A 25,478-nucleotide genomic window follows, 5' to 3' on the forward strand; every position below is an offset into this window, starting at 1 on the left:
GCCAATATTTTGTAAGGAAGTATCGCTGTTCGATGCTCTGATTATCTAACCACCCAGACATTTATTATTTCTGAAAATAATACAGATTTTCATATTGATAATGAGTCTCAATGGATAGAGATACTTGAGCTTTCTGGTTATTTTAAATAACCATTTGTCATGTAAACTTTTTTGCATGTTCAAATTCATGTAAATCAATTCATAATTCTTTGCATGGAAATCTGTCAGCCGTTCTTCTGAGGTGTTGAAGAAAATCTGACTTCATCTCTACCAAAAAAGAGGACTTTAACCTCTATACTTAGCAGTGAAAAAGTTCCTTCAGCTCAGCAACAGAAAAGACATACCAAAGGCATCACAGAAAAACTTTAACTAAATCAATCAGTTTCTTTTTTCATTTAGATTTTCATATTTTCAGGCTATCAAAATCTCAGTTAAAATATCATCCTATATTATTGCATGGCTATTACATGATTACCAAACTTTAATTATTTTAATGAAAACTTATGTAAATTATGAAATTATAATGCAATCATCAGGCACACTCAACTTGGGTTGACAACCAGGAAGTCTTGTTTAGCGAATCTGATACCCTCCTATGATAAGGTCACCTGCTTAGCGGATGAAGGGAAGGTGGTGGATGTAGGGATGTAATTTTTCTGGATTTTAGTAAGGCTTTCGACACTGTCCCTCACAGCATCCTTCTGGGCAAGTTGTCCAATTGTGGGATCAGCAGGTTCACAGTCTGCTTGGTGAAGAACTTGTTGAAAGGCAAGGCTCAAAGGGTTGCAGCAAATGGGGCTACATCTGGCTGGCAAATGGTCACCAGTGATGTTCCTCAGGGCTCATTTCCAGGGCCAGTTCTGTTCAACATGCAAGTTTGCTGATGATCCTAAACTCAGAGAGGCTGTTGACTTTCTTGAGGGACAAGAGGCTTTGAAGAGGGATCTAGATAGACTGGAGCACTGGGCAATGATTAATGGCATGAAATTTAACAAGTCCAAATACCAGATTCCGCACCTAGGATGGAGTAACACCAGGCATAAGTACGAACTAGAAGAGGAGTGGCTGCAGAGCAGCACTGCAGAAAGGGACCTGGGGGTGTTGGTGACAGCAGCTCATTGTGAGTCAGTAGTGTGGGCCGTGGCAGCACAGAGGGGAAAACCCCATCCTGGGGTGCATCAAACACAGTATAACCATCTGATCAAAAGAGATTATCCTGCTGCACTCAGTGTTGGTGCAGCCTCATCTGGGGTGCTTTGTGCAGTTCTGGACCCCACATTTTAAAAGAGATGTGAAGGTCCTTGAATGTGTCCAAAGCAGGGCAACAGAACTGGCAAGAGGGCTGGAAGGAATGGCTTGTGAGGAGCAGCTGAGGCCTTTGGTCTTGTCTAGTTTGGAGAAAACAAGACTGAGGGATGACCCCATTGCTTTCTGCATCTGCCTGAGGAGGGAAAGTGGAGAGGGAGGTGCTGGTCTCTCCTCCCTGAGATCCAGTGACAGCACATAAGGGAATGGGACAAAGCTGCACCAGGTGAGGTTCATACTTGATATTAGGAAGCATTTCCTTACCGAGAGGGTGGTCAAACACTAGAACAGGCTTCCTAGAGATGGAGTTGATACCCCAAGCCTGTCGGTGTCCAAGAGGCGTTTGGACAATGCTCTTAACAACACGTTTTAGATTTTGGTCAGCCCTGAAGTGGTCAGGCAGTTGGTCAGTGTACCACCTCCAGTAAGAATTTTACTCTTGTTATTGGGCCTAGTAAAGAGGCTGAATGAGTGAATGAATAGATTTAACTAAGCAAATTTGATTTCTAAAATGGAACACTTTAAAGGAAACAGAATATTCATCCACATTGTATATTTTGGATTTTTTGCCCTTTATTAAAACTTCAGAGGCATTTTCCAGCAAGTGCTCTCTTTACAGATACCATTTCTTACAGTTTACCTTTCTAAAATTGTCATGTAACAGCTTGTATTTCCACAATATCTAGCTAAAATTTTACTCTGCTATTTCAGAGAGAACTCACTGTAATCACCGTAGCTCTGTTTTCTTGAATTATGATTTGTACAAATGGAACACTGGCTTTTAAAAGAGACCTAGTGCTAAGTAGTTTTAGCACACGCCAGACCTTGCAAGGCAGATACTTCTTTCTGGGAGAACTGCAGGTGGAAAGACCCGTCCACCAGTCCAGAACAGCATCAGAACAGAGTGGAAGGGAGAAAATTACAGGAACACATACACACAAGAATAACAAAAGTAATTGCTTTCACAAGTGTTGAACTTGAAGAGGACCCCAAGCAAATCTTTTATCTTATTCATAATTATCTTTTTCTGAACTACTGTAATAATTTATTTGGAAGAACCAAGAAGAAACCTTATACATTTTTTTCCTCAGTAACGTGAAGAGACACACAAAGAAAATAAAGGGGTGTTACCAGTTGCAATTCAGTGTTACCACCAACAAAATTAACTGTACTACTCATTGGCACAGAGGAAATATTCTGTGTATGTTCCCTTAGCTAAAAATGGAAAATTTCAGTTAACATAATAATACAGACAGGATGACCCGGGTACACTTCTCATTGTCAGCAACGTGAGTAATGATGGCAAACAAATAAGTCACACTAAGAATGAAGTCACAGCTGTATTATTCATGCAGTGAAGCCAAGAAACAGTTACATCAACGTGCTGTTGGAATTTTTTAATTATTTTTACAAATAGCGTGTGTATCTCTACTCACTAGTTTATGTTGGATTATGCAGAAAGAACAAAAGAGTGTAGGAGGAATCAAGTGGGAAAGGCAAAGCAATTATCCAAATAAACAACCAGCAGAATACTTTCAGCTAAATTAGTAGTTGCATGCCTGGCAACAATAAAGATATTCAGATCTTATGTGAAAAACAAAAAGAGACTATTATCAGTTTAACAGTCACTGCTGCAAAGGACAGAGTGAAAAGGATGTTGGCAATGCAAGGCCATAGAGTTTTCATAAAAGAAAATGAGTCTCACAGTTTTAGACTTGTAGTCTCCAATTTTAGGAGAGCCTAGAATAAGGGTATCTACCTGAGAACTGAAACTTCAGCTCAGTAAAACAACATGTAAACAGGACCGTTTAAGATGGTTTACCAAAAGTTTTATTTTGCTCAGTGCTTAATATCAATCTTTGGCAAATAGCAAATAACTACTACAAAAAGTGACATAACACTCTCGAAAACTTATTTGGCTGGTAGCTTCTAGAAGAGGCCTTTCTATGTGTCTAAATACTGGGATACCTCAGATCAATAAAGTCAGCCAGTCCAGGGACTGCAGCACGCCTACTGCAAAAGGCAAGACTTGGTTCCATTCATCATGAAGTGCAAGAAATAAGAGTGTTACTTGAAGGAAAATCCAAATACAGTTTACTTGACACCCTTCATAATGCAAAGAAAAGTATTTATTGGTAGTTATCCATACCTAGAGAACCATTACTACAAAAACACTGAATATAAGAAAAGCAAATACTTTCACAGGCATCTGAAATGATCCTTGAAATAAAATACTACATACAAAGCTAACCCACCAATACTATAAACAATATTTTCAAATTATTACAACACAGACTTCAGCAATAAGGTATAAGACCATCCTTTAATTTCACAACATTTCCTGAAGTACAGTGTTATGTTTTGCTGTCTTAAGCAGGCCTTGTGATTTTGTTGTCATGCAACAAAAGCTATTTTCTTACATTGTAACTAGTCATGCAATTTTCAAAAACTAATATCCACAGAGGTATTTACTGGAATATTGTTATTTTCTTAACTTGTTTGGCAATAAAGTAGGGTGCAAAAACATGTCAAGTAATTTTATAAAAATAATTTTAACTGACATAATGTAAATTAAAAAAAGAAAAAAAAGAAAACCACAATACAAACTGTTATCAAGATAGGGAAAAAAATGAATTGAACATTCTTTACGGTTGCTTCCAACACTTTTTCAATTAAGTGAACAAAAAGAATGCTGCATTACTTTAAAATTTCAAATAAACCACAGATAAAGAAATAATTCCAAACTAAGCACTGAAGAAATCATTTCACCTGCTAACCTGTCTGAAATTTATTCACATTTCACATTCACATTCACATTTCATATTCACATTATTCACATTTCCTTGCAGTCAATTTTAAATAGCTTGTAATAATGATATAATACTTTTTGACAGCCATGTCCAGAAAATTACAATAGGCTAATATTAAGATGGTCAAAGGTTTAATCATAACCAGAATCATTGGACAGGTAAAGACAAACTATATTTAAGAGCAGAGAAAATGCACATGCAACCATAATTAAAGTGTAAGTCAATAAATCAGAACTAGTAATTAGATGAGCAATGACACAAACTGCAGACCATTGCCTTCCAAAAATTTAGTGAAGATTAAATTTTTGCAAAGAAATTGCAACATGCAAAAAGAACGATGCAAACAAGGCATTATCTGACTTCTATTTCATAGTTCACTTTTGTCACCAAGACCAACAACTGCCATCATACTGTCTACAACAATAACCTTCTGTTACATACAGTTTAACACCTTCTGCTCCTCCTCCTACCTAATCACCATTTTTCAAAGACACCTGCTACAAAACAGGCTGTCTTCCTGGCTGCCAGAAACCTCTGAAGCCGCCTTCTGTGTGCTCTTAGCTCTATTTTTTAGTACAAAAGCACCAGGGGATTCGTACACAAAGGAGAAATTCGGAATTGCATTTTAACTTCACAACTTTGCAGGTAAGGGTCTTCATAATTTATAGGTGGTGTAACTTGCTTTGACAAACTACACTTACTATACACGTAATTTTTCTACCTATCAGTCAATTTGAGAACAACTAAAGTATATGGATTCATTCCCTTTTCCTTGATAGCTCCCAGGTTTCTTGCCCTCTCACCTTTAAGTTAATTCTAGAAGTACTAAGTCTTACGGTACAATTCTTGTTGACTTTGTGCAGTAGTTTGGGATAAAAACTTTTTCCAACTATGGTATTGATAATAATTCTATTTTAATGGGTAACTTAGAGAGTACAGGCCAAACTAAGTATCACCCCATCACAAGATGCAGAAGACAATAACTAACATTAAAAGGACATGAAAACTCTAATTTTCTTAACTAAATTCTCAACCTGCAGTAGTCAAAGATCTGCCCTGGCCAAGTGAAAGAAGCTCTTTTGCTATTATAGACAGAACTCACTGGGAAACAGACAGGTCAATTTAGGTAAGTATATTTTGCAAGTATCTACAGCTCTTCTACCAAATATTTTACTTAATATATTTTTTTTCTTTTCTCCCAAGGAATAGCTAATTCATTATTGAAAACGCAGGGCCAAGCATGAATGACGCCACATTTTGCATAGTTATTCCAGTATCACTCTTGGTTAAGCACCAAAAACCTAATGTTGTTACGTAGTATACTGTCATGATAAAGTATGATACACTCAGGGTTTGTTTCTTTTTGGAAGTATTGTTTGATCTTCACATACACTTAAAGAATTGCAAAAGTGGTACAGAAATATGTACACATGACAATTATCACCAGAATAGTTCATATTTTCAATGAGATTAAAATAAAAGTATATTGTTCAGTGCTTAATCACTGTCGGCCAAAACTGAAAGACAGGTTTACTAATAATAGCCTTCTGCAATGCACAGCTCAGGACTTGAAATCAAACTAGCTTGAGCAGAAAATGCATTCTGCCCTTTGGGGAGAAAGAAAACCCAGAAGAACATTTTACAATGACCCATCTGGCAACTTGACAAGCAAGGTCCATCTGTCTTAAATGCAAGAATTATTATAATGGTAGAAAGCACTGGGGAAGCTCTGGTTTTAGAAGGTGAACATGGGAGACAGAGTTATTATTTTTTTAATTTAGACCAAATCAGCTCATATTTCCTACTATGTTGACACAAACAACCCTGGAAAAGGGCATTTATAGGTATACAGTGATTATGTCAACATCAGCAGGTATTGCGACACAAGAGGAACAAGTTTGTAGATCAACACAATTGGTGCTGTTCAGTTTACACAGTCTCAGAGTGGTCTGCAATGCAAGTCACAGCAAAGTTCGGTGGGGGAATGGGAAGAGTATCTTCTAAAGTATGCTCTTGATCTGCATGCTAGGGTAGATTAACCCAAGTACTTCATTCACACACACACATATATAAGTATATATCAATATGTAAATATGGCCTTTACCATAATGAACCCAAACATCTTAAAGCCACCTGTATAACCAGAATTTTCTAACAGAATGTTAGTACAAAGAAACATTTTTTCATTTTTCTAAAATACAATACTTTGGAAAACAAAGTTCAATTTAATTATATACTTTTTCACAAAAAAATGGAGCAGTATTTTGAAGTAACATTGGACCATACCATTATAGCCTTTGAAACTGAGACTTTTCATTGCAGCTACTTATTTAAGAAATTTCTGAAATAATCCAGTAATTTCAAGACAAATTATCCTTCTAAAAAGAAAAGTTTTTTCTAAGACTTCCTTTAAACTACTGAATTTCTCATGGAATTGAATACTGATGTCTTAATAATTCTAAAATGACTCACAGGAGAGTTGAAACCTGAAAATTGGCATTTAACATACTGTGCATTACCTATTTTAAAGAAACATCATGTATTCTACACATTAATCACTACACTTTCTAAAACCTGTTTATCCTTACTTTAAAATAATCTTGTCTTTTTAAATTGGAAGCTTTTTAAGGGAAAGCTAATATAACAGGTTATTAAACTTGAATGTAGCTAAGAGGTATTATGACATGATGCATTAACTTCTGTCTTTTGACCTACCTATTTCATTACATTAATATCCACACCTTCATTACAAAATTCTACCACTGTTCTTCAAGAACTCACATGCCTTGCTAGGGGAAGTCAGAAATTGGCTTATATGGATTTTCTACTCAGACATAATACAGAAAGTATGATTCATTTCCAGCTCTATTGGTTGGCCTGCAGACCTATCAAAATGCTCACATTCAGGAAGATAAACCGTATTCACAGTTCTGGTGGAACTAACTCCCACAGCAGAGATCTTTTTTGTCTCATCTTTTCATAAACTTAGATAGTTTAACTTAAGTTCTATGAGCAGCTAAATTAATGAAGTCTGATTTTCCCTGAATCTGCATCTTACAGTTCAGTAGCCAATGGATTCAACCAGCACACACACATACATGGAAGATAAACTTTCCTTCCTTATGAAGTTATGGTAAAAACTAAATACAGTAGGGCTTTACAGCTCTGAAGCAAATTCACCTTGCAGTTCTCATACTGTCCTCCTGATCCAGTCATCCCACACACAGAATCTGTTGATTTGTCGCTTGCTTGAGCTCAAAGACATTGATCCACAGAAAAGCCATTGATATTGTAGTCAATTTTAATTAAAAACAAAAATATATCCATTGTTGGTATAGACAATTCTTTTAGCCTTTTTTTATTTCACTGGCGATTTTCCCCAACAATCCAAGTAAGTTGTTCTAAATCTATTTAGTATGGTACATTTAAAGGATCTAGTATGACAAGGATTTCCTTTTTCTCTTTGTTCACACTACTTAATGCATACCATAGAAGCAGAAAAATATAAATTTTCATTTTACTATTCACCATCTAATGATATTTACATAGACAAACAAAATGATTAAAAAATAAAAATCCCAACTAAGCTGGGCTTTAAAATTTTAGATGAAAAAGAACCTACTCATGATTTAAATTTATGAGTGAATCGCCACTAAAAGCAGCATTTAGCATGTATAATTCCATGCTTGACAGCTAACACTAGCACTTCAATTCATCACATGAGGATCAATGCACTTTATAAAATCCTCTAGATAGCAGGCAGTTACAGAAACCTCTTTATGGCTGGAGAAAAGAAAAAAAAACAAACCACCAACAAAAAACCCCAACAACAACAAATGCATGCTGAATTTGAGGTCACAGTTGTGGGAGGCCAGACCTGTGCTTTGATTATGTGGCCACATCACCTCCACATTAGGAATATATTATCCCCTTATTACAGGCAGGCAGCTTATTTGGATAATTGGGACAGATGGAAGCAGCACCCATAGTTAAGGCTCTCTCCTTTTTAAACTATTTGCATTCCCAATAGCGACTGAACAACGTGTTATTTCTCATTTATTAAATGACTTTAATGATTTAAATGTTAATCTGATTTTAATTCTGGTGCAACCCTGATCATGGAGCCACTAAAATAAAGTACAGATTCAAAAAGAACTGTCTGAAGTCATCTGGTGTAGTGGTTATACAATATCAGTGTGCTAATGAGAAAGATTTATATAAAGATCATCTTCTTTGAGGCAAATCCTGATGCTGTTCTCCTCAGCAAATTGACCGTTCACTTGGAGAATAAATCAAAGGTCTGCTATTCCAAGGCCATAGGTCCTCAGAGAGATGAACCTGTCCAGCAACTTAAATTGCTGTGGTTCATAATTACTGCAACTATTTAAAGTCTGAATTTCTCCAACTTCCAAATTTCAGACTGGCAGTGCTCCCCAAAAAAGAAAGCATTCAACTAGAGATTAATTCAGCAAAATACTGTGAGTTCTGCATTGTACAAATCAGAGTATACTATGAGAAATTTATACACGTTAAGGGCGAAAAAGCTCTCAGCCTTCTCTGTTTATATCAAAGCACCAAACTATAATACTACGTACACAGCAATAGTATGAGACATTGACCCAGTCAGACAAAATTTAAACCACTGAAGCAGGAAGCAACAGCCCTCTTTTAGAAGCAGGAATGCTATCTGTCCTTATGTATCTGCAGTTGTGCATATTATAAAGGAAAAACAATGAATTCTAAAAACATGGGAGGATATAGATGCCATCTGCATATTTTAATGAATACAGTTTGGATTTGAAGTTTACTTTTGTTTCAAAACCAGACTTCAATGTATCGAAACTTCATGTAAAATACAATGGATACCCTGCAATACCTTATGCACAAAGATGTAATAAAGAGTGAATTATTCTATGTGACACCTTGGGTTCAGTTGTCTCTAATTTATCATGTGGCGTAAATTCAACTGCCTTAGCAAAAAAAAAAAAATCTACCACATCAATGTTATTAACTTTAATAACTAAAGTTATCTTCCTTGCGCCTCTCCACCTTCACTCCCAGGATGACTACTTCATTTAACAAGATTTCTTCCCATAATCCCAAACTATTGGCCTTTCTCCCTTTTACTTTTTATTTTATTTACACAGAATAGAGACGCTGCACTGGAACAATACCCAGTAGACAGACTTAAAATTTCCTAGTTCAATCTTTTCAAAGCAGATCAACAAGCTCTGAAGCCTTTATTTTTTATTCTCATTGGACTGCACTTTTTTGAAACTAAGCTTTAAATAGGCAGAAAAAGTTATTCAAAATCTTAAAAGTGCTAAATGAGGAGATGGCTACTAGTACCAAGAGAAATTAAACTGCAAGTCATAAAATACAAATACATTTTGTGATACAATTAATACATTGTAAATGAACAGCCAGACAATGAGCATCTGAATACAGTTCTGGAAGCCCAGGGCATTGTCTCCCTGTTAGAAAGCAGTATTACAACAATACTAACTGATACAGGGTATCATTTTGGAGTTTAATTTCTTTCAGTGGCACCTCAAACTGTGCATCATTTTACAGCTATTTTTCAAATAAGAGAACAAAAAAGAAAAATCACAAAAACCCAACGAATTCAAAAGATTATTATTTTAGATTTCTGTGAGCAGTAGAGTTTGCTCTATATATCAGATTGAGGTTCAGTCCACAAAAACAAAGAGGTGGGAAATGTTTTCTACTCAATCCATCAGAATCCACACAGGCAACTAATACCTATATATATATATATACACACACATATACTATAAATATGGTATAGAAAAAAACAAAAACAGTAAGACAAGTTCCATCTCTTATTCAGAAATACTGCTTCTGCTCCCTAGTTCTTACCCCGTAACTCTGTGTCAGAAATCTGTGTTCCATTCCACTAGGGAATATTGGGGATAAGTTGTGGATTGTGACAACTTGACATGTATACCAAGAGGAAAAAAAAAAAACAAACCAACATTTAGCACCCTGAAAACCATGATCCTGCAAGAGTTAGCCTGAAAAGAAATCCCACCTACAGATGTTGAAGGTAGGTGTGGGTTTTTTACATAACTGGCTTTATAGGCAAAGAAAAAACATCAGATCTGTCTCAGATCTTCAGTAAAGCACATAATGTGACTTCACACAAAATTAGTGAAATGGGAAACAACAGAAGTCAATGTAATTTATACAATAGAACAAGGACAGACTGACAGAGATGCATCAAACAGGTATTGTTAAAATGAGAAACTTCATGCTAGGTGCAGATTAGAGTAGTACCATGCAAGTCAGTCTTTAGTTAGATTCAGTATTATCAGTTCTTTCGTGATCAGTCAAGACTGATTCATTTTAATGCCAGAACTTTCCAGGAGAGGTATTTCCAACAGAAATATAAATACTATTTATTGCACAAATTTTAAAAATCCTCAGTGAAACCCTGCAACACACATATAGATAAGGGCACACACATTTAGGAATGATGTAGTTAAACTGATTACAGCAAAAAATCTGAGAAGAAAACCACAAGAATGAAGTTACTTTCTAAGCGAAGATTAAAAGATCTACTTCTGTAGCATTAGAAAAAAGACCAAGAATGTGTAAAACTGCTTAATAAATGTATATACCACAGTGACTGAATACTGACAGGAAGATCACTTAAGAGAAAAAGACAACACACAAATTATCTGGTATAGGGCTTGAAGTTATTAGGCTTTGACCTATCAGAGAAATTAGACTTTGAAGCAGCCCTGCAGTACTAGTAGGATTAAAAACAAACAAAAAACCTCCTCAAACACACAATCACACACAAACTTTCCTACTTTTGAAACAGAGCTTGATCAGCTTTTGAAATAATAATATAAGTAGTCTTTTCCCTTACATGAAAACCATTTCCTTCTTTCTTTAAGGATACACAAAGTACGTATGCCAATTTGTTGAAACAAATCAAAGTACCAAATTTGACACAATTCCAAAGGAATTCTTTTGTTATTCACTTTTTCAAAAGACCTATCTTTGGCTATCTAGTAGCTTATTTTGTGCACTGCTTGGAGACTCCAGCTACTAATACTGCTGACTTGCGTCTTCCCAATTAAGAAGCCAGAAGACCTGAAAGTATCATATTCCAAGATATCAGGCTACAGTTCTTCAGCAGGTATAACTTCCAAGTTTTCCAGTACTGGTACACCTAACCAGGCAAGCTACCTGGAAGATTTGAGTTCCATGTGGATTTTGATTAGAGGATTTTACTACAAAATACATGAAACAGACATTGAAATGCAGGAGAACCAAAAAAAAAAACCACCAAAAATCCAACCAAACCAACCAACCAAAAAACAAACCAACCAACCAACCACAACCACATACAAAAAAACCCAAACCAAAACAAACAGAAAGTCTTCAATATTCATATATCTTATGAGAAATTGAGCTGTGTTTTGTATTGATCTATATAAGTCATCAAAAGACACTGTGTACATACTACCCATTTCAGCAGGTGCATGGCAATCTGATGTAGACTTTATCTCTCCTGGGACTGCACTATCCTGAAAGTTTAATGTTTACTATCATTTAATTTATACTGCATTCTTCTTCTTTTTTTCCCATTCAATTTCAATACATCCATTATTTGGTATGTACTGTAGTAGCTTGCTCATGAATATGTATTTGAGAGAATTGTCTCAGTATTCTATTTGCATTCCTCCAAAGTTAGAAGAGTCAAAAAAAGAGATTCTGGATGTGGTGTGCACATTTTTCACCTTTAACAGAACATTAACTGGCAGCCAGTGAAAATAAAAAGTCCTGGTCCAGGCAAATGAGATATGAAATTGTAAGACAGCTAGATGAAAAGGCAGTACATTTCAACATCTGCATATACCTGAAGGCCAAACACTAAATGACTTCAAAGTTCAGTAATCCCTGAGAAACATATAGCTTCCAGTGTCTTATTGTCATTACAAAATGAAAATTGTGTTTAATAAGAGCAGTTTATACCTATAAAATCTTCAGTTATTAATGCAGGTACATCAATGGCAGCTACTTGAAAGCTCCATGTGCATCAAGTGATCTGAATCCATCACAAAACAAATTAAAATTGAATAAAAATGCATTTACAATTGTTACTGTGACATTACAAGTAGAAAATGTTTCCACACCACTTGATAATTATTATACATTCTACTAAAAACTAGTATTAGATATATTTTATTACATTGAGTTTTTGCTTTAAGATACCGTAAAGTGCACAATTTCCATCTGTCCAACTACTAAGATATAAATATTTTCTAACTGTATAAGGCTGTTTTCCCTCCCAAACCTGCAGTTTGTTTGGTAGCTCTGTTAAATTTTATTCTGTTCCAGATCAATTTTAAAGTCATTACAGACACCAAAAATTAACATATTTTAACTAAAATACAGTTTTGTTTGTGCATTTCCTGTCAACCTTCTAAGTTGCCTTTAGACTGCAACCTTCACATGTGTTTAGCACAACAAAAGTCTCATCAAGTACTTGTGAGTGCTGTTAGGAGCATATATCCCGTATTTCACCTTTTATTAAAAAACAAAACAAAAAAAACCCACACCACAGAAACAAAAAGCCGCCTCAGAAGTTCCTCTAAGTGGACATGACCATTTTGCCCTTCCTTCCATCTCACAGAAAATGAATGCATTGAATAGACTAGATGCACAAACATCTAGACCATTAGAACAAATGACAAATGGACTGAATTTTCCTTTGAAGTTATTCCTAACTTTCACAAATAACAGACTCTACAATACAAAAGAATTTAAAGAGGAAGTAATTTTGCAGTTTTCACACTTAGTTCTCTGAAATTTTTGTTGGTATTTTATACGAAAATTAAATAGAATTAGCAAGTGGCAACAACTAAACAAGAACATATTTTGCAATTACTGAGATTTAGTCAACCTAAAACCTAAAAATCACAATTTACTCTTCCACTAATAATATTCTATGCACAGCATAAAGGAAAAAAGCAAACCACAACAACCCAGTAACTTACCCGCAAAGCTTCAATTACGAGGTCTCGTGCTTCTAGTTCTCCTTCCATTATACTCAAAAGCATCCGCAATTCTGGCTTGCTCAAGTTATCCACATCAAACTCTCTTTTCTGTAAGAAACAAACACTGATTAACATACTAACTAACTGAAATAGTGTAGATCTAAAATACAGATGTATCAGCATCCTAATTATGGGCTTCTCAAAACATCTCTAACTGTCAAAACCTGAGATGGCTTTATTTGTCATATATAAAGTAAAAATTAATAGCAAATATTTTGATCCTTTTCATTTAAGGTGAAGCAATTAAAAGCCCACCAGTATGATACTTTCGCAAGCAACTGATCCTGCAAAGTCTTGTCAATGATAAGGGTGAAATGGTAAAGAAACTAACTTTGCAACTAACGCTTCCCATATGCTGTCTCTCAGTGAAACAATTCAGCAGACTTGAAATAGCACATCAGGGATGAAGGCAAGTGTGGGTGAAAGAATCTAGAACACAGCCCACCTAATCCAATGTAACTTGTGCCTTACTTGCAAACAACTACTAAGACATCACAGTATACTCGGCTGAACATGAATTTTTGAAGCACAAGTTGTGAAAAAGATGTGAAATCTTATCTGTATGCTTTATTCACAGTTCCATTTGTTTGGCGGGCGGGTGCAGTCCACGTTTAATAGGCACTGACAAACAACAGTTCATAGCAGCAGTATCTTCTCACTCCAGTTACCACCCCTAGCAAGACAGTAGAAAGAATTATACTGAAGAATAAGATCATGCATAAACACTGCCTGCTGGGAATATCAGTATGGCTTCTGTGAAACCAAATCCACCTCACAAACAGCTACAGTTCTGTAACAATGGCAACAGACACATGGGGAGAAGAGATCCAGTGGATGCTAACGTATTTAGATTTTCAAGAAGTTTTGGACAAGGTTCTATATCAAATATTATTACAGAAACTCCTATCCAACAGTATTGGATAAAAAGACACTTCATGGATAGGAAGCAAACGCTATGGGTAACAGCCACTTTTCAATATGGAGACAGGTAAGCAGTGTGGCACCTCTGGGACCAGCTTTATTCAACCTATTCATTTACAACAACCTGTAAAAAGGATAGAGAATTGGCAGGGACATCCACGTCATGTGGGAGCTGGCACATAATTACTCGCTTTCAATGTTAACATCCTCATTTTGCTACTATGTTAAAGCCTGGTAAACCCGCAGCTCAAGTACTGCATAAAGTTCTCATCTAAAGGTGAACTGGGCAATGAAGAGAGGAGGAATAACTGCCATACAAGGAAAGCCTAGGAGGCTGGAAGTCTTGATTTTGGAGGTGGGGCAGGGGCAATGTAGATGGTAGATGATTAGTGAAATTAGAAGGGGATCATTTTAAGGGAGAGATAATATTTATTCCATGTGCCAGATTCAGCTGATCAGCTTGATTTCCAATATGCTTTCACTGCAAGGGAAATACTACAGTCCTTGCTATGGAGTAGACGTGTCTCCTAGCAAAGCCCCGAGATGTGGACACTCAGTTATCTTCAGTATGAAGTAATCAGTTGCGAAATTAGCTGAACTGTGTATCTGCATATACTGTCTATTTTCCCTGAAGGACATAAAAATCTAAGAGTTCAGCTACCCAAGAGCTTAACTTAGCACAGGCAAGCCCAATAAAAATTAAAGCAAGTACCATTTCTGCTTTCTCAAGGCAAGAGGAAAACAAAACGGTTGTTCTCCCCTCAGGCTAGAAGGCCACAGATCAAAACTACCCAAAAGCTGTAACAATATTAGATGTACTCTGCATTCCACTTTTAGTTTGTGATCAAAATACACAGAACTGCGGGCAAGAATTTCAGCTGTTTGCATGCAACGTACATCGGATTGAGCTTCTTCACGTATGTGAACAACACGGATCAACAAGAGGAGCAATGACTTCTATTAAGTGTAACTGTTTCAGGGACAGGGCCACCCGCTCTGCCCAGTACTTCTAGACTGAACAATAGTTGTCCTCTAATTTTGCTGCCTGGGTCAATTTTTCCTCTAATCCAAAAGATACCTCTTGCTCTCCATGCCAATGGATCAAGAAAAATAACTGGCTCCTCTGAAGGCTTTTTCCCAACATATGCTACAGCAGCCTCTCACAGTGCTCCTTATAACTCTATACATGTCCATAGAGTGGTTAGCACTGTATAAAGTGAAAAGTTACCACACATACATAGTTCCTCATGTAATCTAGTGTCAGTAAACTAAATTTTACCTTATATCCTGCAGCAGATTTCACTCTCAGCATTTCTAACTACCAAATTTAATTCAGTCAGATAGCAGGATCTGCCCTCCTCCTTCTGTGAACCACTTCATAACATTTCACAGTATCACAGTATGTTTGGGATTGGAAGGGACCTCAAAAGATCATCTAGTCCAATCCCCCTGCTGGAGCAGGAACGCCTAGGTGAGGTCGCACAGGAACATGTCCAGGCGGGTTTTGAATGTCTCCAGAGAAGGAGACTCCACAACCTCCCTGGGCAGCCTGTTCCAGTGCTCTGTCACCCTCACTGAGAAGAAGTTTCTTCTCAAATTTAAGCGGAACCTCTTGTGTTCCAGCTTGATCCCATTACCCCTTGTCCTATAATTGTTTGCCACCAAGAAGAGCCTGGCTCCATCCTCATGGCACTCACCCTTTATATATTTATAAACATTAATGGGGTCTCCTCTTCTCCAAACTAAAGAGACCCAGCTCCCTCAGCCTTTCTTCATAAGGGAGGTGCTCCACTCCCTTAATCATCTTCGTTGCCCTGCGCTGGACCCTCTCCAGCAGTTCCCTGTCCTTCTTGAACTGAGGGGCCCAGAACTGGACACAATATTCCAGGTGTGGTCTCACCAGGGCGGAGTAGAGGGGAAAGAGAACCTCTCTCGATCTACTAGCCACCCCCCTTCTAATACACCCCAGGATGCCATTGGCCTTCCTGGCCACAAGGGCACAGTGCTGGCTCATGGTCATCCTGTTGTCCACCAGGACCCCCAGGTCCCTTTCCTCTACACTGCTCTCTAATATGTAATTTCCCATAATAGCTCAAGGACAGCAATTTATCCATATAGCTTCCTTTATAATAGAGAAAAAACATCTCCCTTTTTCAGATGGGAAACTGATGCGGAGAGATTTTATTTCCAAACAACATCAAAAGCAAGTAGTATAAAAGAGAACATTCAGTCTCAATTCAGTGGTTTAACCACTACAATATCTTCCCTTTCTAAAATATACTTGCCTCCATTGACAAAAGGGCACCCAAGGTTTCTGATAGATAAGAAAAAAGTTAAGAGGGGCATCCACAGAAGTACAGTGCAAGAAATATGATCCTACTCTTCTCTCCAAGTCAGTAAATTAAGCTTGTCAGGTGGTACAACACAAGGCAGCTCTTTGCCAAAAGACTGACTGTACATCACAGGTGAAAGTTTTCATTTCTGCAGTCTTCATAAATGAAAACACTCTTACATTCTTAACAAACCAGAGGCACTCTTCAACAGATGTGATGCAATTATGAGCTTTTTTAACTAAGAATCTGATCAAGCAATTAAAGTAAACTTTGATCAAGTACACATCCTGAACTAGAATACATGAAAAGACAGCAGTAATGAGCAATTAAAAGTGTTCTGATGATTTAGATACAAATAAACACATAAAAAAGTTAATAGGCATACCAACAAGACACGCAGCTTAGTTTTTAATATTTTTTAATTTTAAAAAGTTTAAATAAGAACTAGCAAAACAACTTCATATATGAACAGTTCTAGCATATCAGACTAAAATCCCACTTATCCAAGCATCCTGTCTCCAAAAGCTGCCAATAATAGATGCCTTGCAATCAGTACCAGAGCAGGACAAGCACATAATGATACTTCCCAGAAATACTCTCCCAGACTCCAGTAATTTTCAGCTTATGTACTTTCTGATCCAGAAATGGTGATTTTGCATGCAGTAGCCCTTGGCTGACATACCTGTTGTGAATGTGCCCTGTTGCTTTTTGAATCTCTATGTAATTTTAGCATCCAAAACATTCCACAGCAAAGTTACACATTTTTTTTAAGAACCACGACCTTTGCTGTCAGTCTGCCATTACTTTTGTTTGATGCCGTCTGATTTATTAAACACAGAAAACACAATCTATTATTTCCCACACTCTCCATGCTACACACTCTATCAGATAAGTCTTCACATATATATGAAGAACAAACAAAACTTCTCAAAATCAAAGTCCAAAGTCAAGCAGAAATGACACACAAACAGAAAAAAAAAAAAGCGAAATAAAGAATTTAGGAGCTTTTAAGGATGAAAGAGAGAAGTAGTGAGCTTTTGGGCCAAATTACCTGAATCCATTTACACAGGAGTTATTTTAGTGTAGGAGAAAATGGTATCAATCAGATGTGCATAATTATTTTACCATTAAATAAAAATGAGCCATCATTTTTCAAGTCTTGTTCATTAATAATATTATGCCCACTGAAGCTTTCTTATCAGAACTTTATCTGATAAATTTCAAAACTGGAATGACCACTTTTTTTCCAGTACTTTAAAGACATCTTAGATTTCTTCACTACGGATAAGCAACTTTTAAATCCCCTCACATGGGCTAAGAGTGTGCATGGCTGCTGCTGACAAAGCTACCACATCTTTTTCACATGCACATCTCTGAAACAGCACTCAGGGAACTACAATGTACCTTACCCTAACTGAACCAAAATACTTAAAGATTTAATATATTCTCAAACATAGTTTTAAAAATATTTCTAAGATTTGAGTAGACAAAGTGCATGATTAAATAAAACTAACCATTCTTTTAAACACTTGCCTACCATCTTTTGGGGACCAAGATGTCAGTCATGGCAGGCTTGCCTGAAGTTCTTATTCAGCTGTTTGCCTGAATCATAGAGAAAACTGATGTTTAGCTCTAGAAATGTGATCTTCCTAACATCTTCCAATGGAGCAATAAGTCTTAGATTTCCAGAAAATAAAGACTGTATTACGAGCTCATGGCTTACGTGTCATCTGGGGTTTAACTACAATACCTCTGGTAGAATGCCAAGCTGTAACAGTTTAACTGACAATTTAACAACTATGTAACTGAGCCATCCATTATATTGGTTTTATAACAGAGATACATGAATATGTTGCCCCAGGGTGAAATTTGGCAGACACAACCAAAACACAAGAGTATTTTTTTTGTCTACCTCTTTTGGATTTTAAAATGCCTGGTTTACTTGATTTATAAGAATAAAGTACCTGAAGAAGACTACAACTTCAGTCCTCTACATCTCTAAAACTCCACATTCTATTTTTCAGATCAGTTCTATAAGGGGTGTGTGTTGCCTGGCAGCAAGTACACTGACAATACAGCTAACAGCTAATTAGCTAAAACTCATTCAACTACCTGTTTATGCATCACAAAAAGAGTACAAGCAAAATTATAACCTGCATTTATAAAGATTAAAAGAAGCTCTACCACGAACCAAAAAGACAACAAAAGCATCTCTTCTGAACACAAGAAGGACGACCTAGGACAGCAGTGATCAAACTGGACCTCCACCTTCCCACCTCCATCGTCTTTGGAAAAAACAGAAAGAGGATGAAATCGGAAGGTCACCAAGAGGCACAGGAACAGAAACACATAGCTATGCGTTCCCACACACATAGCTATTTAGAACAGAGAGGGTAAAACTCTTTAGGGTTAAATTTACCCCACCACACACAAAAAAAAGAAAAATCTTGTGAGGGACTGGCAGTGCCAACAGTTTGGTTTTGCTGACCCAGCCCTGTTGATAGTACTGGCAACATCAGGATCTGAGGGCTGTTCATTGTGCTACCACGGAAGCTGTTACCAACTCTGCTGCCTTCAGCAGAAATCTGAATAGGTAAGGTATAAAAGCCACAGCTTTGTACTTTCCCTAAGCAGAACAGAGGATAAAAGCAAGTTAGCTGTGGATTAATCACAAATGACCGTGGAAAACAAGCTCCTTCCTGCTCAGAAAGTAGCTATGCAGCCTTTTAAAAGATGGAGCTGGGTAATAACGAGGACTTGAGAAAAAAAACCTGTGGAGCATAATTGAGGGCTGAGGTGGAAAGGTAGTGGGGGAGAAGTATTAAAAATGGTGCACAGGAAAACACATAGGGAAAAAGCTGTCAAAAAAAAAAAAAAAAAGGTCCTTTCAGGATGGAAGTGAAAAGTACACATCTATATTTGTTACATATTTTATACTGGGTTCCATTAAATACATACAAGAATCCTCTTGAGGATTGACAAAGCAGACTTCACAGATGAGGCTCTAAAAGTAGGTTTGCTGTTACTTATTAGGCTTTAAAAAGTTAACTTTTAATATCATGATGGCCTTACATCTGTCAGACCCATGAAACAACTGCTCCAGGGAAAGACAATCTTGATTCATATATTTTACATCAAGTATGTCACCCAGGTACAACTTATCTGACCAAGTGTAAAAACCTGTTTTGACTAATTCTCTTTTGATGCCTACACAGAAGTATCTAGTGCAACTGAAATGTCCAGGGGATCAGCGACATCTTCTTGGGACAGGCAGATATGACACAGGTCTTAGGAGAATCATCCATCCCATCTGGACTGGTAGCAGGAAGCCAACTGGGATACCCCACAGTATCACATATGGACCACTAAAAGAAGCCCTCAAGGTAGGACTCAGACATTTGAAGGTAGGTGTGAGCTATGTAAGCTAGGTACCTAATGTCCCTTTATTTTCCATAGAGGACTGATCAGCCTAGTCAAAACAGCCAGAAAATCTCTTCAGCTGATCAGCCACCAGAAGTATTTGCTCATGGCTCCACTGACTGTATTGGTCAGATTTCCACGGACTGTAATAGGATATGAAACACCGTGCATACATGTAGACACCTAAATTTAAGTATCTTGAACCCCATCCATACTTCCAGGAGTCAGCTGCCTTTCACTTCATTCAAAAACAGAGAAGCTCACAAACCTGTTTCTAAAACAGGTTATTCCTTCTAACTTCTTACTTAACTCCACCAGCTATAAAAGGAAGTTTCAAGACCCAGCTAAACATAAACATGGGTATGTGGTCAGATGAATCCTAACCCTTTTCTAATAAAGAAAACTCTGCAAACAGAGAGAGTATTAAAAGAAGTGGTTATAATATCCACACAGTATTCATGAATACTTCAGGGAAAACCACAATTTATTGCTTTGGCTGTGGAAGGTTTGTTCTTTAGTCTGAAACTAGAGAAAGAGCCTGTGACCCCATGCTTCTCCAGAAACTTTCCAACACAACAATACATGTTCATTTCCCACCCCATCCAAGATGAGCTTAAGATAATGTGATCTATAGGAATATTCTTGGCAACAGGAACAAATATGAAGGCAGAGAAATATCTTTCAAGGAAAAGCAATGCTGTGGAACTTGCTCCTCAACTAAGCCTGAGTTTCTTGCTGAAGAGAATAACATCTGATGTTAACATCCAGGACTCATAGAAAATTTCATACAATCATATCTGAGGAATAATGAGGAGACTGTACGTACATTTAATTATATCCATCCATTAGCTGAATGACTTTTATTGGATTGTTCACCAAATGAAGTTACCTGCTTATTCTGCCCTCCTCTTCAAGTACAGCTCCCTTCCCTTCTGGGTTTTTCAAAGGTTTTCTTTAAAAGGTATGGGGGAGGTTTTGTTGCTGTGGGGTTTTTTTTGGGCTTGAGCAAACTGCAAAACTTTTAACAGCTTCAACATTAATCATAAATATACCTCAAAACTGGGAAATTTTTTTGGAAACAAACAAAAAACAAACCCCCAGCCCCCGACCCCTCCAAAATTAGTAAGACACCGACCTTTACACATGCCCAGATATTGTCATAGCTGTGAAAACACGTTTGCAATCTATTAACAGCCACAAATGTACTTAGTCTTTTTTTATTCCAGCGCAAGTTTGGTAACCGAGCCTTTTTTAATGGATCTAGGCCCACAAACCTTCAATAACCATGTTTAAACTCTCACTTAAATTTAACAGGTAACTTCTATTCAGAAAAGTCACTTCTAAAGCAAATGGTATATGATTAGATCCAAATACAGGTACACATTCTTGAAGCTATCTTTAGAAGCTTTCCAGAAGCTCTCTCTAGTCTTCCATAAACCTACACCTTACTTTGTGGTACAATAGAACCAAAAAGCAATGCCCAAGAAGGCTTTAATTCACATACCATACAGGCAGTACCTCTTCCCTAAGCCTACTTGACGCCTTCCTGGTTACATATTCAAGGATCACATGGGTATTGTAAATCAACTGCTCCCTTTCTTGGGTAGGAGTGAGTGCAGAGGCCAACCTCACACTGTTGTCTTCCTGAGTTTTCTTCCTTCCTGTCCCAATTTCCATCTCTATTCCTACCTTGCCACATCACCTCTAAGGCCAAAGCAATGCTTACACAAATTAAGTCAAAGTGATTGGGAAAACAACAGGACATACTGCATCGTACAGGTTTGCACCTCTGTGCCACCTTCACATATACAGCTCACAGCATTGCCCCTCTGCACTTCATCTCTAATGACAGTGTGACAAGTCAACATTTGGAAGAGAAAAGAACATGTACAAAGTGGACTACATTCAAGGGCTTTATTTTCTCATCCCCAAGGACCTTCACAACAAGGGAAGAGAGGAAGTGCTACAGGTTGTGAAATAGAAGGCACAGAAAAGGCAATGCTGCAGTTTGCAGTAGGGGAAGGAGAGGCAGAAAGGACGTTTGAAGTATAACACTGCAAGATGGATCAAGACCAATCTGTCATCAGAGAGGAGCAGCAGGACTAAACCAGAGAGAACTGGGCTGTCTCTGCATCTCATCTACATGTTGGAACACAACAGCATCATGCATCTGACTAGATGAGTACAACTTCTCTGAACAATAATGCTACACCGAGAACTTGGATTCAGATGAGGACAGTGGTAGTTAATCAGAATTCTTTTGCCAGTGACCATTTTCCAGGGTAGAGTCCCTACTAAGAGGTGTAGGGTTATGGTCTCATTTTCTGGTACTTGCAATGTTTTTCAGAGAAGGACCTTTCCAAGTGATCTAAATCAACCTGTATGATTGATCTGATCAAAGCATTATTTAGCATTTCACTATATTGACCAGAATGGCTGTTCTACTACAAGCATTCTTGCAGATCGATAGGGAACACCTCAAGCTAAGTTTAAAATCCTACACTATATCACCACAAAATGTCATGGAATTTCTCTCCATTTTTCAGTTCTTTTAAATATTCACATTTTTTTCTGTAGTGCATCTTTTTGTACTGTTACTTGACCCACAGCAACACAGACTGATCCTTTTGGGTATGCACACACATCATTCTCAATGAAATTTTGACTGATGAAGACAGCAGCAAAATCTCTATTCACTTTAGAGGAGTCAAGATTTCCCTCTATCAATATCCTCTAAATGTGCAGCTTTACAGACAGCAGAAGGTACTGTCTATCAGACAAAAATAACATTTATGCTTTTGAGCACTGGTCAAGCCAAATTTTACTGAATAACTTCAACAAACTTTGTGTTTGATATAATAGGTTTTTATAGGCTTTGTTAAAGCTACACTGGAGCTATAACATGTAACAAGCCAGCCCTCTATGCACAGCAGGCTGATGTTCAATGTCTCAACAAAAAGACTGTCAAATTGGATTATTTCTTGCTATTATATAATCATTATTGGTAGACATCATGCAGATGGAAGTCATTCAAAGACGTTTTAAAATACACACACAGGTTTTCTCTCAATTCTAGTCCAAATTGCACCAATACAATTTCATTAGCTTCAATGCAATCAAGCTGTGCAGGTTTGAAAAAGGACCCGAACCACTCCCCTGCCATTTTTCCTTCTCAACCTTACCATGACAAAAATACCAGTATTTTGTGGGAAAGAAGTGGTGGGCTTACCAAATGTTGTGCTCCACCCTTGAAAACTCAGAATTACAAAATTATCAGCTTTGTTCCTAAATGTAACACACTATACAACAGCCCAGGCTTTTTTCAGTCAAATTCCCTGGTGAATGTGAAAAAAGGAAGGAGCAGAACACTTTTTATTCTTTTCTACAGTGCTTCTAAAACTAGCAAAAAAAGTATTTTTTTCCCATTGATGTTACTGATAGCATACTAAGATGTAATAACAGCATTTAGTATCAAAAAACCATACTGTTCCATCCTGTGTTATACATCTCCTGCTTACACCATAAAATTTACACAGTAACATATTACTATTACAAATGCTGTTCTTACAGTTTTTTACTGCACCATTTGTGCAATCAGGATTCTGAGAGTTGAAAACAAATAAAAGAAAAAATGTAAAACCATACTGAAAACAGTATTTTTTTTATAAGTTGAAGTTTAGTGTGACTTACAAGATAGTCACCTGGACATTTACTGTCATCCTGAAAGTAAGCACGATGATCCAATTCATAATTCTGTATCTTGAGTTTAATGACAGAAAATAAGCTATTCTTATTAACCCTTCAAAAGGAATATTGGAGTACTGTATACTTTTTTTTTTTTTAATATTTTAATTGCACAGAGTTCTTTTTACTTTCCTGCACAAGAGACAAAATGAAATGAACAATACAATGTTTATACTGGCAAGGAAAACAAGATGAAAAGGAATACTAAATATTTAATCACTGAAATAAAATTAAAAATAAAAATTAAAAAGATATTTTGTTATTTCTTAACTATAGCTAGTTTATTTGTTTGTTTGCCTTAGGGAGTAACACAAAAGTTACTTCCTAGCACCTCTTTGGTTCAAAAAAATATGTTTTAAAAGCATTGTGCAGTAGAGAGCTGTGGCTCCTGCCTTCCACAAGGAGAATACTAAATTGCATGAGTGGCTTTCACAGCACTACCCAACAGGTCAATATTGGAGTGTTACTTGATTACAAGCTACTCATCTGAGCTTTTAAAACTAAAACTTATAGCACTAACAATATGAGTATACTAAAGAATTTAGTATAAATATATTTACTCAAAACTGGAGGTTTAAAGTATTTAATAGTCTGCTTTTATGAATTCTTACCTTACTATTCATTTATGTCACAGTTATGCCACTGTTTTAAAAGACAGTGATGTTACAAATATTCACTGTGTAAGGTTTACTTTCTTAAAATAAAACTCAATTTCCACAACACTGCATAAGTTAAAACACACAAGGAAGATTGAGTGCACAGCTGGAACAGGGTTTCAGATAGGAATTAGTGCCTGTTTGAAAAAAACAAACAAACAACAAAAACAACAAACAAAATAATAGTAAAAAATGCCAGCAATAACTTTGATTTCACAGAAACCAGTGCCCCCTTCCTTCGAGGGTCATCTACCTTCAGAAACGATCCCAAGCAAACCGTGCGCCTCAGCAGTTTTCCTGCCCTGAACTTTGCATGTGGCTGCGAGGCCGAACACTGAGCGCCGGATTTGGGACCTGACAAGGGCTGTCACCCAGGCCATTAACGCGGGCTGGGGAGCCCCGGGCGCTCCGCGGGCGCGTCTGACCACCGGGTCTGGGATGCGCCGTGCGCGGGGGAGCTGCCGGGCCGAGAGGGCTCGCTCCGCAGGGCTCAGGAGCCGGGGCCCACTGGACGAGCAGGCCCGCCCGAGAGGGCGAAGCTCGGCTCTCCTGGCGGGGGGTCGGGCCAGTGAGAGGAGCCCAGCGCTCGCCAAGGGGAGCGCAGCCTCCACCCGACACCGTTTTAACCGGCGGGCACCACACCGCGCCCGGCACCTCCTCAGGCGCCTCACCCACCCGCGGGGAACAAACGTCGGGGACGGGGGCTCTGCTCGGGTTTGGGGGGATATTTTAAGCGGGGTGTCAGACCCTGCCCCGGGGGCGCAGCCCCGCTGCCGAGAGGCCCGGGCAGCCGAGACGCCTCCACACAGCAGCGCTCGGGGCGGGAGGGGCAAGGACGCTGTCCCAGCGTCGAAAACGCCACACGGGAGGGAAGAAGGAGAAATCAAGCGCCTTGCGAGCCAAGCAAAGAGCTAAAGATCAACGTTTCCCCCACCCTCGCCCTGGTCTGACAGCTCCCAACGCCCCGGCCGCTGTCACCACCTCAGCCCGCCCGGAGAAACGGGGCGCAGCCGCGCTCGCTCTGGCGAGCGGCGGGAAAGCGGGGGGTGGGTGCGAGAGGCGAGAGCGGGGAGCGGAGCCCCCTCTCTGTGCCCCCTCACCGGAGCCCCACGCCGAGCCCGCCCCGGAGCAGCGGGAAGGAACAATGAGGGGGGGGAACCCGCCAACACCGTGGAGGGGAAGAGGGAGGTCGGCAGA

The 25,478-nt window shown here is 38.1% G+C and overlaps 1 protein-coding gene across 4 annotated transcripts in view; it reads right to left on the reverse strand.

The window, feature by feature from the left end:
* The window catches only part of CTTNBP2 (cortactin binding protein 2), a 90,877-nt gene that overhangs the window by 64,921 nt on the left and 478 nt on the right, over positions 1 to 25,478 (reverse strand). For all 4 annotated transcript variants that reach the window (XR_010469566.1, XR_010469567.1, XM_065048799.1 and 1 more), the window contains exon 2: positions 13,148 to 13,255. Coding sequence is in view for 2 of the 4 variants with exons in the window: in XM_065048799.1 (XP_064904871.1) it covers positions 13,148 to 13,255 (108 nt within the window). In the remaining 2 variants the exon portion in view is untranslated. The remainder of the gene's footprint in view (positions 1 to 13,147; positions 13,256 to 25,478) is intronic.

This window comes from Columba livia, chromosome 1 (assembly GCF_036013475.1).
Source record: "Columba livia isolate bColLiv1 breed racing homer chromosome 1, bColLiv1.pat.W.v2, whole genome shotgun sequence".
Lineage (NCBI taxonomy): Eukaryota > Metazoa > Chordata > Aves > Columbiformes > Columbidae > Columba > Columba livia.